The sequence below is a fragment of the Mesocricetus auratus genome, unplaced genomic scaffold (genome assembly GCF_017639785.1).
Source record: "Mesocricetus auratus isolate SY011 unplaced genomic scaffold, BCM_Maur_2.0 Super-Scaffold_100019, whole genome shotgun sequence".
In the NCBI taxonomy this organism is placed as follows: domain Eukaryota; kingdom Metazoa; phylum Chordata; class Mammalia; order Rodentia; family Cricetidae; genus Mesocricetus; species Mesocricetus auratus.
In genome coordinates, this window is record NW_024429200.1 from 22,864,081 (window position 1) to 22,880,407 (window position 16,327).

Below are 16,327 nucleotides of genomic sequence, written 5' to 3' on the forward strand. Positions count from 1 at the left end.
TCCTTCATAGAAGCAAAATTTTAGAAAGCAATGCCCTCAGCAACAGCTCTTCAGTTCAAATACACAGCTTAACAGAAGTGTTCCATCGATGGTGACTGAAACACTCATCATGAGACCTGACTTCATTCTAATAGCAAGTCTGTTCCCTACTTACTCATTTATCTCCAAGGCTTCATGAGCTGCAGAAATCCTGGCTTGAGGGTTCCTCTCTCTCCAAGCTTTTTGCATTACTAGTTGGAAAACAAAAAGGAACAATGCAACTCAAGTGGTCATAAACAGGGAGTGACTGGATGGGCATAGGACAAACAGTAGCTGGCAGCGTTAATTGTAAGAGAACATGTTATTATCAAGACAGTCAGCCCATGTCTCCAGCATCATGCCAGCATTCTGAATTACTATTCATTGTTCTTCAGTGGGCAGTAACTATTTTGTGTGGGTATTAAAGTATAGACATAAACATCACATACTAAAAAAGTAAAAACAAAAGTGAACTATATTAGAGGTTTCGTGTCTTTTGGCTTCAATAAGCATTTGTTGTTAGAAAACATATTTTACACATTTTGAAATTGCTATTTTTATAGCCAGAGCATCCCGAATATACCTGCTTCCATCTGAAGTGACATTCTCAGCAACGTATTCATTCTATAATACATAGCTTCTACTTAACATGCTCCAAAGCCTTTGCTACAAGCTCTGGATATTTGAATGTGGAAACTCTGTAGATAATGTGAGCTGAGTTAAAGTACTGTAGTTAAAGTTGTGATAGCTTTCCCACCCTGAAGTATCTCAAGGGTTTTCCATACTTGCATCTGCAGGCCGAAGATGGTCCGAATCACAAGTAAAGAATGTCTGATGGTCCTGGGCAGAGAGATTCATGTCATAGTACGTCAGAGGTTCTCGTCCTGTGACCCAAGTGTACCTGTCAAGGGCAAATGTGAAGGTCAAACATTTCTGAGAAAGGAAAGAAGACCTCCAAAAGAGGAAGCTGTAGAGTAACTGAAATGCAAACCACTACTGAGCACAAAAAACAACTTTGCTCGTGAACACCAAAACATATTTTCAAAAGCCATCCAACTATGGGCTCAGGAGTTAAGAGTACTGACTGCTCTTCCCAGGATTCCTGTTGGATTCCCAGCAGTCACATGACAACTAACCTGTACTCTTAACTCCAGTTCCAAGGGAATCTGATGCCCTCTTCTGGCCTCCCTTGACATTGCAGGCACACACTACACAGCTATATGCAGGCAAACCATTCATACACATATAATAAAAATAAATCTCAAAAAATTTTCCTTCAGGAATTATGTAGCACAAAATAAATACAAATTTTCTCTTCTGCTTTTGCCTTAACATTTTAGTAGTCCTTGATAAAGAAAAATTTCCCTAATTAATATTACAAATAACCATTTCTCCCTAAACTATGAAATTTCTAATTTGCCTAATTACTTCAATATAACCTTTTGGGATCTATATAATTAAGTTCCAGGAAAGCTTCAGAATTTTGGAAGTGTACAATGTGTACTGAAAAGAAGATGTACAGCAGGCCAGTGAGGTGGCTTACTGAATCAGGCCCTTGAAGAAGAGCCTAAAAATCCAAGTTCAGTATCTAGAACCTAAATGGTGCAAGAGGAGCATTGACTCCAACAAGTTCTTCGGTGAGCATTACATGCAACATATACATACACATACACACATACTTAATATAGTTTTTTCAGAGAATAAAAGCAAAAGAAAAATTACAACCTATAGTTTTGCATATTATTCCCAACTACAATGTCAAAATCTCTATAAAACAGAAAAATAAAACCATTTTAAGATAGTATAAGAAATGGAAGTTGTTGGGCATGGTGACATGACTATAATCGCAGCACTCACTCACGAGGCAAAAAGATCAGGAGCTCAGGGCGCTCCTAGGCCACACAGCAGGTTCTGGACTCTGAAACCCTGTTTCAAACTAAAGCAAGCAAGAAAAAAGAGGGGGTTTAAGGAGGAGAGGAGGTGGAAAAGGAGGGAGAGATGAGGAAGGAGGGGAGGGAGAGAGTGAGAGAGTAAAGTCCGCTGCATGACCTCCATGTGAACTAGCAACAGCACGTGCTACTTTTGCTCTCCACACCACTCATTATTTCCTGAGCTGATAAAAGACTCACCGATTGTATTCAGCACCCCTAAACAAATTTAGTGGATTCCGCCACACTTTGCACTCTGTAACAAAGAGAATATGAAAATGTTACATGTAAGCCCAGTGACAGTAGGAGATAATTAAGTCAGTAAAACGCCCTTCCGGGCCATTTGATAAGATAGTTTTATTTCCTATCCTTTATATAGGAAACTGAAAAACAAAAGGCCACCCTTGAGATTAACCAGGTAATTGAGGCTAATCGGGACTGGGACAGGGGAAACTTCACCTAATCACTGGGCTCAGTTTCCTTGTCTTTTCAAATCATAGCACATGCCAATGTCAGCTACTGTGTGACTTTCTGTGTTATTCTAAGAGATCTGAGCAGATTTTATGAATTTACCTTTAAAAATATAGGTAAGGGTACATGTAGAGAAGAAACTACTCTCCATCACTGTGGAACACATCTCTCGGGGCTATCATCCACGACAGACTAAAGCTCTGCCGCACAACACAGACAGCGTAGACTCAGACAATTAAGGACAAAGCTAGTTTTTATGGGGAGATAATATCCTAGGTTGATATTGTCTTCCCAGGAAGGAATAAGACAATTAATAAAGTTACCACAGTTGCAGAGAGAAGGTCTATGCAAATAAACTGTCTTGGGGCATTTTCATTTTCATACTTATGTTGACACACACATGCAAGCCATCACTCTAATGCCATAATATTAGTTACTAAGATACAGTTTTGTTATACAGGGAGCACAGAAACTTAGGACCACGGGGCTTTTACTTTGAGAAGTCCATTAAGAGCTTCAAGGTTTGTTATATTAAGCATGCGATTAATAAGCTACAATTGTTTTCAAACATCCTATTAATCAAGACTTCCTTTGGATATAGTTTTATTAGGAAATAAAACTAACTTGACCAAAGCCAAAACATCAGTACTCAAAGAACACACCCAATGATACGTACAATCAAAACTATGGCAGAATTCCAAGAGATATTAAAGGCCGGATGATGATTCATTAGGATTCTACAGTAAGCCTGCTCATCCAAATTCCATCCCCCAGCCCTCTATCCTACCTATCCATTACTTTAACACTCAGTGGAGGAAACATGTGAGACAGTGTTATAACACTCTGCATGTAATAAAATAAAAAGCGCCGCTGGAATGCTCTGCATCACCACAGAACATCGTTGCTGGAATGGTAAAGCAAGTACGTACTTAGGATGTATGTTTTCATTTTTAAAAGATGAATTTATATTTAAATTAATCCAGTACCTCATGTTAAAACTACCCAATGTTTGTGATGGCCCTAAAATTGTCACCTAGCTTAATTTGTCATTTAACACAACATCTCTGAAGTCTGTTCTTAAGAAACTGAGATTTGATAGTTACCACATCATATGATACTAACCAGAAAATTGTGTTGCTTTTAGTTAATTCTTTATGTGCAAGTAAAAGTCTATTAGAAGGGTCGTGAATACTGTGATTCCAGATCTTGGTTTGAAATACCGTGGTGAGCCGAACAATCATGGTAACTCCACACCTTAGGGCTGGAGTAACTGTTAGTTACTATTCCCCAGTTCAACTCTTGAGATTCAAAATGTTCCTCTTGACACTTCCTGAACCCTGCAAGGTCTACAGTTAGTCTACAATAAACTTGTATGTGACTTGTATACAAGGATGTATATGGTAGAAAAATTTACAATAAAAGTTTTCAATATTTGAAAAGATATTTCTTCTCTGGCTTAGTTTTATTGGTAATATTAATTTTAAAAAATTTTTGGCAAATACTGTTCTCCAACAAGTACATTATTATAGTGCCTGGGGAAATAAGCACTATTCAAAGCCCAAATGACAAACTAGAATGAAAATTATCTCCTGTTAAATTTTGCCTCTATTACATCCAGTTGAAACTGAAAATATTTCTAAGGAAAAATAGCTCCAAAAAGAAATACAGTGTATACTCCAAATATTCAAAAAGAGTGCCTCAAGAACACTTTATTTAGGAATTTGCATAACATAGCCAGCAGGGGGTGCTGCAAACATTCTAAAACGTTAAATTTATCACTTAAAGAACAAAATCCTTGTTAACTTGGTGGTGCAAAATTGTTCTGTATTCACTTTAAACTATCCCTGGAACTTAGAACTTAAAAATTAGGATGCAAGTAACTGTAGAAGAAAATGTCTTACTAATTTTCTGTTTAAAATTGAGGGCAGGCATGTTCCTTTCCCTTAAGAAATAAGCAATATGAAGGTCATATTCGAATTTTTGTCTTAAGTGGCATCACAGCTACATAAATTTCATCTTTGTTGTTCTGTTCCATGATCTTTCTTTCGTATTGGAAATTCTTTTAGCATGGAATCACTCCAGAGACCACGCCCCATAAATTCAATCTCCTGATGTGACTTAGTACAACATGGAAAGGGTATAAGTGCCAAATGTGAAGATTTCAGAGAAACAGACTGTCATAGGGTAAGAGAGCATACACATATGTTCTTTTCTTGTGTGTGCTCGTGAGGAGTAAACTTATTTCAGGCCATATTTCAAAAAGAATGTTCCATTCTTCGTTATCTTCCACAATTTCCGTGCCCGTGGGAAGCAATGACGTCACCTGGGCTCCACTAAATGCCTGTCCACACCATCAAGAGTCTACCATAAACACGTCTCTAATACAAGCACACCGTGCCTGCACTCATGGACATGTGACCTCAGCATGCATGCAGGAACACCAAAACTCCAGGGAAAGGGAGCCAGGCACCATTAAAACGCTTGATATTTCCCAGAGTTCACAGGGCACATACTCTTCTCTGTCAAAATGGGAGAGCTGTATGCTTCTATGTGGGACACAAAGAACATAAAACAATCCACTAAGGATTTCTAAAGCAAGCTCTAGACGTTTTTGAAGCCTCCCCCCTCACTTGCTACTAAAAGCTTCCATCACTATCATCATTACTTTGTGCCTTTTGACCCAGGCACTGTGCTGGCTAATTTTATGTCAACTTGACACAAGCTAGAGTCTTCTGAGAAGAGGGAACCTCCACTGAGAAAATTCCCTCAGGAGGCTGGGCTGCAGAAACACCTGTAGGGCATTTTCTGAATTAGTGACTAATGTGGGAGGCCGGAGCTGGTTGTGGGTGGGACACACCTGGTCCTGAAAGCTGGAGCTACAGGCAGAAGCCACCACACTAGGCTTTGGTGCGCTAGACTTTTCATAGGAACAGAAATAACAACTCTTATCATAGCTATAAGCTTAGCTTTCATTGACCCTTCCCATAAGGAGGCCTAAAGCTTGTCATCTATACCCTAATATAAATGAGTGAGATGGAAAGGGTCTACAGACCCTTTTCTCAGGGGCCACAGGAAATGATTCGTCTCTTACGTACCAGAGGCAGCAAACCTGTTCCTACCAGAGCTCATGTTTCAATGTCCTGTAACTTCATCAATTAAACTGTCCAATGGAAGAACAGACTTCAAGATTCCTCCAGGGAATGTCAGTTACTTCAGAGGAATACGTCCAACATGTCTAAAAGTTTCATTGGACATATTAGATTAACCCCAAGTGAACCAGTCTTTGAAGTGATTTCAGAAATGAATACTCAATCGTCTACATCACATTGATCAATTTTAGGCAATTACTAGAAGTAGTCCTTTTGAAAAAGATAATTAACCCTTAACTACTTCATAGCTTTTCAAAATCACCGTTTTGAGAAGTGATGTGACCTGACTGCGGGGTTGGGCCTGCCTGCAGGCGGGCAAATGGGAGGCCCACAACACACAGGGGAACTGGCTGCAAGCTGGCGGGGGCTTCAGCTCTGTGAGTTTTAACCACCTCGCCTAGAAGGGAGAGTTTGGAGTAAAGACTTCCTACCCAGATTTGTGGCTGTCAGGACGGAACCCCGAGGGCACAAAACACCTAAAGAACTGCCAGCAAGCCACGTGGGTGATAGAGCCTGAGAGGGAGAGGCCTGTTCAAACCGCCATGCCGCTGGGAGTCCACTGTCCTGGGCCCACACACTGACCAACCAGACCACGGATGCGGACCTCCGGCCGCTGGGCACTTGTCCCTCCAGAGCAGCCAGCCTGGGCGGGACACCATGGTCCCACTGAGCAGAGCAGGGATGGGACCTTGGGTCTGAACCACGGGCCCATGCCCACGGCCGAGCCCAGCCGTCCAGAAACCCTAGAGGTGCCCAGCACGAGCCAGGAGGTCAAGTCCTGGGAGGGATCCACCCCAGGGCCCCGGGCGGGCGCAGGACTGCCCTGGCCTGACCTTGTTTACAACGTTTGGCTAGTCGTAGGCGCTCGGCACTGGTCCCCGCCGGGGCGGGCTGGGTGGGCGCCATGTTCCCGTGCCGCATAGTTCTTCACAGACCGGCCCAGTCTCTCCTACAGGGCCGGCTCCCTAGGTCTTCTGCATTCTCGCTGGTAGGTAACATTTGATTTCACTTCAATTTTGATGTCAGTATTTCAGCGGGGATAACGCGATACACTTGGGTAAATCCATAGGGATCTACCGCCTGTGCTTCAAGGTGCTTCAAGCTCCCCGCAGCCACGAGCATCCCTGTGGCTTACACTTGTCCCTTCCTCCCTACGGCCCCCTCTCCGGGACCTGGGCATTGCTTATGGGCCTCAGATCCAAAGCCTTTATGTTTTTGTGGCCATCTGTAGGCATCGTAGTTTAAAGAAACTGCTCGTATAAAGAAAAATAATTTTATTTTAAAAATTGGCAAAAGAAACATGGATAACGTTCATTCAACAAATTGTGTTACTACAAATTCTTGCACGGAATACAACGAAGGATTGGTGAGTGTGAGCTGTAAGGACATTTTTATTGGTGTGCTTTATTCAAGATAGCACTGCTTTTGTCAAAGATATCGTGAGACGGCTGAATCTTTTAATTCAAATGTCACATTTCTCACTGGTCATTTGTGACCACATCAACTCCACCAAACAATGTATTAACCCTGAAACAAGTCTCAAATACATGCATTTCACTAGAAACTAAAGCTGGTTCAGGCTTTGTCACCATTAACTAGAAATCTCTTCTTACTAGAATATGAATGTTAATGGCAAATAATTCTGAAAAGATGGCTAGAGAAATCACTTTCAGGCCATGCATTAAATGTTGGCATGCACATCCCTAGTTTATCTCACTGAGTCCATTAGCAGGCAATCACAGAGGTCCCTGATGCATAAAAGTTCGTAGCTTTGCAGAGGGAAACATCTGGACTAAAAGCTCTGAAAGGCCTGTGTGTCAAAGTCACTGGCCATGCAGCTGTATCCCTAAGTGTGGAGGCATTCTCCCAGACCTTCTTATACAGACAGTTTGTCTGGGAGGCACTGCTGTGTAAAAAGACATCCTCTGACTTGGTATTTCAGCAAGGCCTCATTTATTTACAAAATACTCGGTGACATTGATATTACTATTATCCCCGTGTTTTCAGAGGAAGATACTAAGGTATATTTGGGAAAGTTAAATGGCAAGGCTTAGCTCACTGACTATGAAAGTCAGAAGTAAGGCTAGAGCTACCTGAGCTGTCAATCATTGCCTCTGGGCTGCTTTTAAAGTCATTTAATGTTGTGTCATAAATCTTGTCATGAATTGTGTTACAGAGTATTAATACTATTGTTAGTAAGGTTTTTGAGGCAAGTTATCCCTCCATAGGTTAAATTGACCTTAAATTTTTCAATTTTCCTGGCTTTGCCTACCTAACACTGAGATTATATGTATGAGCCAACAAGTCCAACAATAAGTCTTTTAGTCACTTAATAATTATATTAATGTTAGCTTTATAGCCCTTAGAAGGTCTGGGGCAGCCCTTAAGAACTTGGTTGTGCACACCTACCTGTAGTCCCAAACTCTGGAGGGAAAGGAGGAAGTATTGGGCGTGTGAGCTATGGAGGAAAGCATTGCTCAAGAGGGAGGAGGAGAGGGGGAGCACAGAGAACGACTACCCAGGCTGTCAGTCATGTCATGGGACTTCCTCAAACTTAAAACAGACATAATAACAGTCATCTGCTTAGGGGGGATATTACAAAGATTAATTATGGTAATGTTTAAAACCGATAGCAAGTGCTAAAAGTGACAAATATTACCAGAACTGCATGGATTTCTATGGGGAGAATTGTTTAATTGTGAGAATTTGCCATCAATGGTGGTTTTGGGATTTTTTTTCCACTTCCCCCAAGTTAGTTACTTCCTTTGCTTCTTTGTTACCCTTTTCAAATAAGTGCTTGTACTGCCCCTATCATCCGGTGAGCATTAATTTAGAATGCAGAATATATTAAATGATTAGATTTAATTAAAAATTACACTTTTATAACTATCCAGTAGGATAAAAAATGAGATAACTTGGAGAGGAAGCCTAGTGGCTGTGTCAGAGCTGTGTGGAGAGCCAGTTCTCCTCAGGGGTTGTTAAAGTGTCTCAGAGCAGCTAAGCTTGACTTTGGCACCACGCTCGTATGATGGAACAGCATGCACTTTTCTCAGTATCTATCTGGAAAAAGACAAATGCTGCAAACCTTATCTTTATGATATTTTGTTCGAGAACAAGAATAGGTTACCAAAAAAAAAGTTCTCCTAAAGCCAAATCCAGGTCTCACTGGGCTGTGAGAATCCCTCCTTTACAGGAGAAGCTGGCCACATTTTAATCCGTGTCCATCACCAACTCATAAACTGCATTAAATTAAGAAATGGCAGCAAGACACATGATGTGGCCAAACACATCAGCACAGCTTATTAGAAACCAAACATTTGGAGGAAACATAGCAGTTCAGTTCCCAAATAAAATAACAAAATAAAACAAGAATATCCACAAACATGATCTTTGGTCAAACAAGATGAAATTTGGTTAAAGTAAGAAACTATACAATCAACACACTTCTCCACTGAACCACAGATAACAGTCACAGGACAATCTGAACAAGGTTTAATTCAGTCCACTTTACCCAGATAGGGGCTTTAAAATACACTCACAATGTGCCCCATTCCTCCAGTCCTCACATGACCACCCTCATCAAAGATCACCGTTAGCCACACCATGTCTGGAAGATTTTAGTTGGGCTCTGACTAGTTTTCACATGGACCAATGTTTGTATCTAATGTTCTCGCATTATTTTTAACTTTGCCTGTGATTTTATTTTTCAAATAATGCCTTGCCCAAGTCCATGGGATTTGCCAAGTTATAGTCCATGCAAAGTTCAGTGAAGATGTCTATGGCATCTTAGGTAATCAACAGACTCTTCCTTCTTTTATGAACTCAATAGACATTTTATTAGGTTAAAAGCAATACGAATTTTAATACAATGCCATCTATTTTAAGGAAATGCATGAATTATTTTCAGATCTGGACCCTTTTCTCCTAATACACTAAGCTGAAGTCAGACTATAAACAGAAAGTGATCAATAATAGAGATAATTTCATATAAATGTATTTTTGTAATACTTTCCTTATTCAGAAATAAAAGCCATCTAAGCATGGTGGCTCTTGCTGATAAATCCAGCATTTCAGAGGATAAGAAATGAGAAATATAGTGATTTACAGGCCATCCTTGGCTACACAGTGAATTTCAGGACAGTCTAGTAAGATTCTGTCTCAAATAAGCAATCAGTGTACACATACACGTACAGGTACACACACACACACACACACACACACACACACACACACACAATCTTGTGTAGATCTGGGTGGCCTTGGACTCACAGAGATCTGTCTACCTCTTAATCCTGAGTCCTAGGTTTGTACCACCATCTCCTAGCTTCTGGCTGCTGGGATTTAAGGTGTGTGCTCTAATTTTTTTTAGACTGATTCACTCTAATATATCCCTGGATGGCCTTGAACTCAGAGAGATACATCTGCTTTTATCTCCTGAATAATGGGATTAAAGGTTTCTGCCATCACCTACTGACCTCTATAGTTTGTGGCTGACTTTACTTTCTGAATCCCCAGGCAAACTTTAATAAATCATAAATAATACATCATCACAGCATATATATTATATGTTATTCAATAAATTTAAAAAAACAGGATGCAAAGTAGTAAATACTAGTGTAATAGTCAGTAATGATAATCAAAACCTTTATCTTAAACTGATTAAAACCTAATAGAAATAAACCTGAGAATGCCGATGACTATTTTTTAAAATATATTTTTCTTTTTGTTTTGCTTGGCTTGATTTTGAAACTAGGTCTCATACTGCCTAGGCTAGTCTTGAACCTATGGACTCAACTCATCCTTTGGTCTTTGCCTCCCAAATATCTGGGGCTACAAATGTATACCTACATGAATATTGTTTAAAAGGAGTTAGATTATTCCTTACAGATGATAATGTCAATATCACATAAGTTGTGCATGTACTAAGAAAGAAAGCAAACTTGTGTTGCTGATCACACAAGCCTGGTAACCTGAGTTGATTCATCCTTAGAACCCTCCTCAAGGTAGAGAAGGAGAGATCTGACCAGATAGTCATCCTTTGACCTTCACACACACAGGCTGTGCACATAGCCCAATTGTACACACACACACACACACACACACACACACACACACACACACACACACGCACGCACGCACGCACGCACGCACGCGCAGGATGATAAATTTAAAAAATAATGTTATGAGATGAACTATTTATTGAGGAATATCAAAAGCTTTAAGTTGGGCAAGGACAAAGGAGGGGCTTTCAGATAAACATAAATTAAGCATTTTAAAGATATTAAAAGGCATGCTTTCTGTTTGGAATCTGTTAGTTTTCTCTACCAGGCAAATATACAGAAATCCAGTCCGAGTCAATCACCAATCCAGTTCATCTCTGGGGCCATCGCAACAGATACAGTGTGACAGCAATCACCTGCCACTCCTTATGTGTTGATGATGAAAGTGACCCTCTTTAGAGAAATGAGTCACAATTCTTTGCGTTGATGACCAATGCAATGCTTTGCTGCACTTGGGTCTCTATTTCTTTTCATAAGGAAAGTAAGTTTACAAAGTCCCATATGATGTTAGTGACTGTCTGGTGCCAATTCTCATGTGTGACCCATTAGAATGAAGTAAACACACACTAGGAGCGTTCCAATACCATTCATGTCAGGCTGGAAAAGCATGGACTAAAAGCACTGCCCCAACAGCAGGAACAAGACGCTCCTTGGTGCTTAGAGCCTAGGTAAGGAAGTTATAAAATGAGACTGAGTTATGAAGAAGAAAACAAATCTAACCTAACTCCCTGATGTCTTCCTTTCATCCTTCAAATATCAGAACTAATGGAACCCCTTCTCTCGACTTGGTTGGAGATCCCTCCCCTGCTAGACTCAACCACTGTGGAAGAAAATGGGCTTGATGAGTACTCTATGCGTAGACAATATGCTGCATATACTATATGCTTCAAGCTAATGCTATTAACATTTGTTACATTAAAGCTAGCAGGAGCAAAAGTAAAATTAACAGCATACACATTTCCTGTCTCTAGGATGTTTGCACCATACTTCCCTGATACAGCTTCTTTAAGTCCTTTGAAATTTAACATATTTTTTTCTCTGATCTTAATCTTTTAAAATAGTTTTGCTGTGTTAATTTTCACAAAAATTTTGTAAGAGACATTCCATACCTGAGACACTCTGCCTGTTGGAATCTGAGTCCCCATTACTGGAATTAGAATTATTGGAAGAGTTGTTGTCAACCCCTCCCAGAAGGGGGCGCAAGTGGCTTACTGAGACTTGTTCAATGAACGATGTTCCATACTTGCGAAAATACCACCATTCAAATATCTAGAACAGAAAAATAATGCGTGTTTATGACCTCAGTTCCCATTTGTAATTTCAAGATACATTCCCCTAATATATGTTTGCTATTTCTGTCCATCTTTCAAATAATGTTTAATTCAGTCTAAGGTAGTAGATTTCAATAATTAACACCAATATTGTTTAGTTAAAAATGGTTTTTCTCTGCTGAATAGTTGTTTTAAAAAACAATCTATAACTACAATGACATATAAAAGAATATTGTTAGGGTGTATTCCAAATTAGTTTCCTCTAAGTTAATTTAATATTCAAATAACAAAACCATCTTAACTGAAAGACAACTCTAGAAATGCATATGGATTTGACAGTTTTCCCAAAAATATACCTCATAAAATGTTTTAATTCTTGACATTTTATATTTTTGTAAAATGATATCCACCATTAAAAAAACCTTTTAAGAAATGTTTTAACTGTAAAAGTATGATTTCTTTTGAGAAATGGTGTTTCTGGCAAAAACAAAACAACAAAAAAAAAAACAAGGGGGAGTCAGACCTAGACGCATGCTGCTTGAAAGGTGCAGGCAAGAGGATCCCTTGAGCCCAAGAGTTCAAGATCAGCCTGAGCAACATAGTGACACCTGCTCTTAAAACAGAGGAAACAAATGGTAGTCTTTTCATGCATGGATGGCACTCATGTCCTGAAACTTACCAATCCTTGCCTGCCAAGTGCTATACAACAAGTATTTGCTGTATACCATGTATGGTTTCTTAGTTCACAAGCTTCCTGATGCTAAGTACTTTGAACTCCAAAGGAGAAGAGAAATAACTGTCCTTAATAAAAGACAAACCAGCACGACTATGGCTAACTGAAGTCAGAGTTCCTGTGCAGAGGAAAAGCAAGTGTTCTTCCCATCTCTGCCTCCAGCTATCCTGTGTTGCTCTTTCCACCCTTTTCTCCCTACCCTATCTAATCATAGTTTGTTCCTCCCCAGCCACATATACCTCTATAAAAGAAATTTAAGAATAGCTACTAGCTGGGCAGTGGTGGATCATAACTGTAATCCCCGCACTCAGGAGGCCAAGGCTGGAGGAGCTCTGAGTTCAACGCCAGCCTGGTCTACAGAGTAAGTTCCAGGACAGGCTCCAAAGCTACACAGAGAAACCCTGTCTGGAAAAAAAGAGTTTCATTATCTACTCTGGAATAGACATTGGGTTATTATTTAAAAATTGGTGTTTTCTCACTTATGTTCTACTGGATTAAAACAACAGGAAGGGCATATATGAATACTATTAGGAAAATAGCAGCCAAACCAAATGTTCCCAGTCATATATGGGGTACCTTCATTTAATTACAAGGAGTTAATTCTCACATTGCAATGTTTAAGGAGAATATAGTTTGAAAGTTACGTGGATATGGGACTAATTTGTGTGAAGTAGGAAGAAAGTTCAAGAATGGTAAATGTTGGGAGCACAAAGGCCCTTGTGCCCACAGTCCAGGGAAGCCAGGAATATTAAGCATGCATGATTGTCCTCTCAATGGAAAGCATGTAAAACTTGTTGTCTACCCAGAATGCTGGGAATTGGAGGTAACAGCCTGGTGATCTGCATTATCTGAGTCACCAGGTCATATCAAGCTCCCACAACTTGGAGCGGAGGTAGCTAGTAGTTTAAATAACCCTTACTTTATCTGTGTAGCCAGGGGCTTCCCTAAGCTCCCATAACAAGGACTGGGTGTGACTAATAGCTCAATTGATCTCTACAATATCTGTATGACTGAGACCATACCAAATCCTTCCCTAGGCTCTTAAGCTAATTAATGCAAGTAGCCTATCTCCAGTACCCATATTCTTGGAAGAAATGTACTTGGATTTGACTTTCAATATAACTATGCCTCTTTGTGACTTTATTACACCAGGAAATGTTTTTCCAAATTGTACTGTTTAAATATTCTGGCAATAAACTGCCTGGCATCACACTCTCTAGAAGTTTGATTCAGTCGGATGAAGTTGAGCTAAACAGAATTTTCATTCTCCCCATCTTTGAAGACTGGATTGCTGCTAGCCATGATGCCTGCAGGAACTCCCACAGGTAAACATATAGATTATGGATCCATAAAAATGTCTATGAGTTGTATGATTTATTTGGATCAGTACCTTCAACTATAAAGTAGAAATCATATTTATCTTCAGGAGTCCTCAGTTTTCATACCAGCTCAATGTAAAACACTCACTTCAGTGTCTGGCCCACAGCTAACAAAGTTACCATTTAGTATACACATGGCTTGCACACCGCACCTCCCAAGGACGGTGCACCTATGAGTCCTGCAGAGAGGTGCCCTCTTTTTGCTGGTTGTGTAGTAGTTTCCTCCAAAACAAAACATTTCTTCCTAGAGGCAAGATGGTTAAGACATAGGATGAAACATTCCATCCTGCAGGCAAGCTCACTGGAACTCAGGAAGTAAATGACTCAGGAGCTTCTGGAGGCTTGAACTGACTAGATTCACTAGACCCCTCATTCTTCCTGCTCATATAAGCAGAGATGATTGCTAAGAGACACTGTCAGACCGACCACGCTGCCTGCGAAGGACACTCTCCAATCTGTCAAGTTGTGCAGTGTGCTTCAGGTGTCCCTCTTTTGTAAGCCATAACCCATGCTGGGTTGAGTTTTTGGTAATGCAGTTGTCTTTGAGTCATTCCTGCTGCTGTAAGTAACCTCTCACCTAAGTCACCACCAAAGGTTTGTTAGTTTAGCATGCTTGACTTAAGTAGTATCCTTACTGTCTGTCATTGATCCCACATCTGCGGTGAGCCAATGTTCATTCACATTTCCCCAAGAATAGTGTTGTGCAATACTAGTCCACAGCTCAGGTTACTGCAGCATCTTATCTGTCACCAGGATGTGACAGAAGGCCTTGTGACAAGGTAGGTCAGTGCTCAGCTCCAGTCAACAACGCTTTCAAATTACAAGAGGACCAAAGTTCCAAAGACTGACAGACGCTCTCCATGAGTAGCAATGAAGTTTCCCCCGTGTTATGCTACTGGGACACCTACTATGCTATACTTCACTCATTTCATCACACAGCACCAAGTCTCCCTAATTACCCATGAGTGATACCCCAGGGTTACCACAACCATGTCCCTACTAGGTGGGACTAGGAGTCAAGGAGGATTCTGGGAAAGAGAGGCAGAGTCACACATCATGTAGCCGCCACAGAAGTAAGAGGTCCGGACCCTTTCTCCGGTAAGAGAAATACTTAGATGGGTTAAATACTTAAGACAGGGATAGCCAGTAAGAAACCAAGCAAATGGCCAACAGCTTCATAATTAATATAGCCTCCTGTGTGTTCATTTGGGACTGATGTGGCTCTGGAGCCAGGCTGGCGGGAAGGCTGCACTCTACACAGACCAATACTAAAATGGACCTTAAAGAACTCTGTAGGGAATCCACTCACAGATGGGGAACAAAGACTGTTCATCAAGATGCAATGACCCGACCTAAATTGCAAAGCTAATTAAGTTGTTGCTTAGCCTGAAGCCCCAGCTCTCTGGCCCTCTTTCTAAATCTCTTTATTAAACAAACAAACAATAACAATGTGTCATTAACCAGCACTGACAAGCAGGCATGCTTCACTTCCCTCTAAGTGTCCTCTGACAGTCAGTCTCTCTATGCTGTCTTAGTTATAAAAACCAGTTCAGAAGCTGTCTATCAAATGTGACCAGATGACTCAGCCCGAGAGGAAAGTGCCTGCAACTGACTGGACATTTGCATTAGATCACAAGACCGGCTACAGGTTACTTAGGAAGTTGTTTGGGGGCAGGGAGGTTGTCTTCCCAGGCTTGCAATACATCAGTACTAATGTCCCATCAGTGTAGAGGGGGCACTAGTATAAACAATGACCCCTGTCCTTATAGTGTGTATCAAAAAAGAAAAGGAAGAAAGAAAGGACTCGAAGCTATCCTGAACTTCAAACCAAGCTCTTTAATTTGAGATAGCAGCATGACAATCTTCCAAAACTCATCAGACTTGGGCTTTGCAATATTTTTAAAGTACTGAACAGATCCAAATGGGCAGATGGTGTTATTTAATGCACACATATTTGGTGTCACTTTGCATACATTTCCCTGGTGCATACCTACAGTGTAAACAGTAAAGCACTCATAAACAAATTTAGATTTTAAAATAGTTCTTAGTCGCGCTAGTTTAGCGGCCCTGGGAGGGAGGGGTTGCCTCTCCAGTCTAACAAGTTATAATTTGGTCTCTCTAGTCTACCTACTTAGAAATTAAAATGTAAAATTATGCATTTCTTAGCTTTAAAACCTTAACTCTCTCCTACCCTTTCTCTTACCCACGTTCCATCCTTAGAGTGATACATGTTAAATAGGATTGGAATTCAAACGATCAATGGGGTGTGGCATTTAGGAAGCCAACACTGAGTCTATCTAGTTAAAGGGCAAAACAAC

The 16,327-nt window shown here is 40.5% G+C and overlaps 1 protein-coding gene across 5 annotated transcripts in view; it reads right to left on the reverse strand.

The window, feature by feature from the left end:
• Positions 1-16,327, reverse strand: part of St7 (suppression of tumorigenicity 7) — a 235,582-nt gene that overhangs the window by 83,808 nt on the left and 135,447 nt on the right. For 4 of the 5 annotated variants that reach the window (XM_040728452.1, XM_040728451.1, XM_040728454.1 and 1 more), the window contains 4 exons: positions 11,736-11,895; positions 2,148-2,202; positions 804-919; positions 155-230 (listed from right to left, as the gene is read on the reverse strand). In XM_040728452.1, the coding sequence (XP_040584386.1) occupies positions 155-230; positions 804-919; positions 2,148-2,202; positions 11,736-11,895 (407 nt within the window). Of the gene's footprint in view, positions 1-154; positions 231-803; positions 920-2,147; positions 2,203-6,399; positions 6,677-11,735; positions 11,896-16,327 lie in introns of those variants that run through there. The other variant, XM_040728455.1, reaches the window with a different exon arrangement.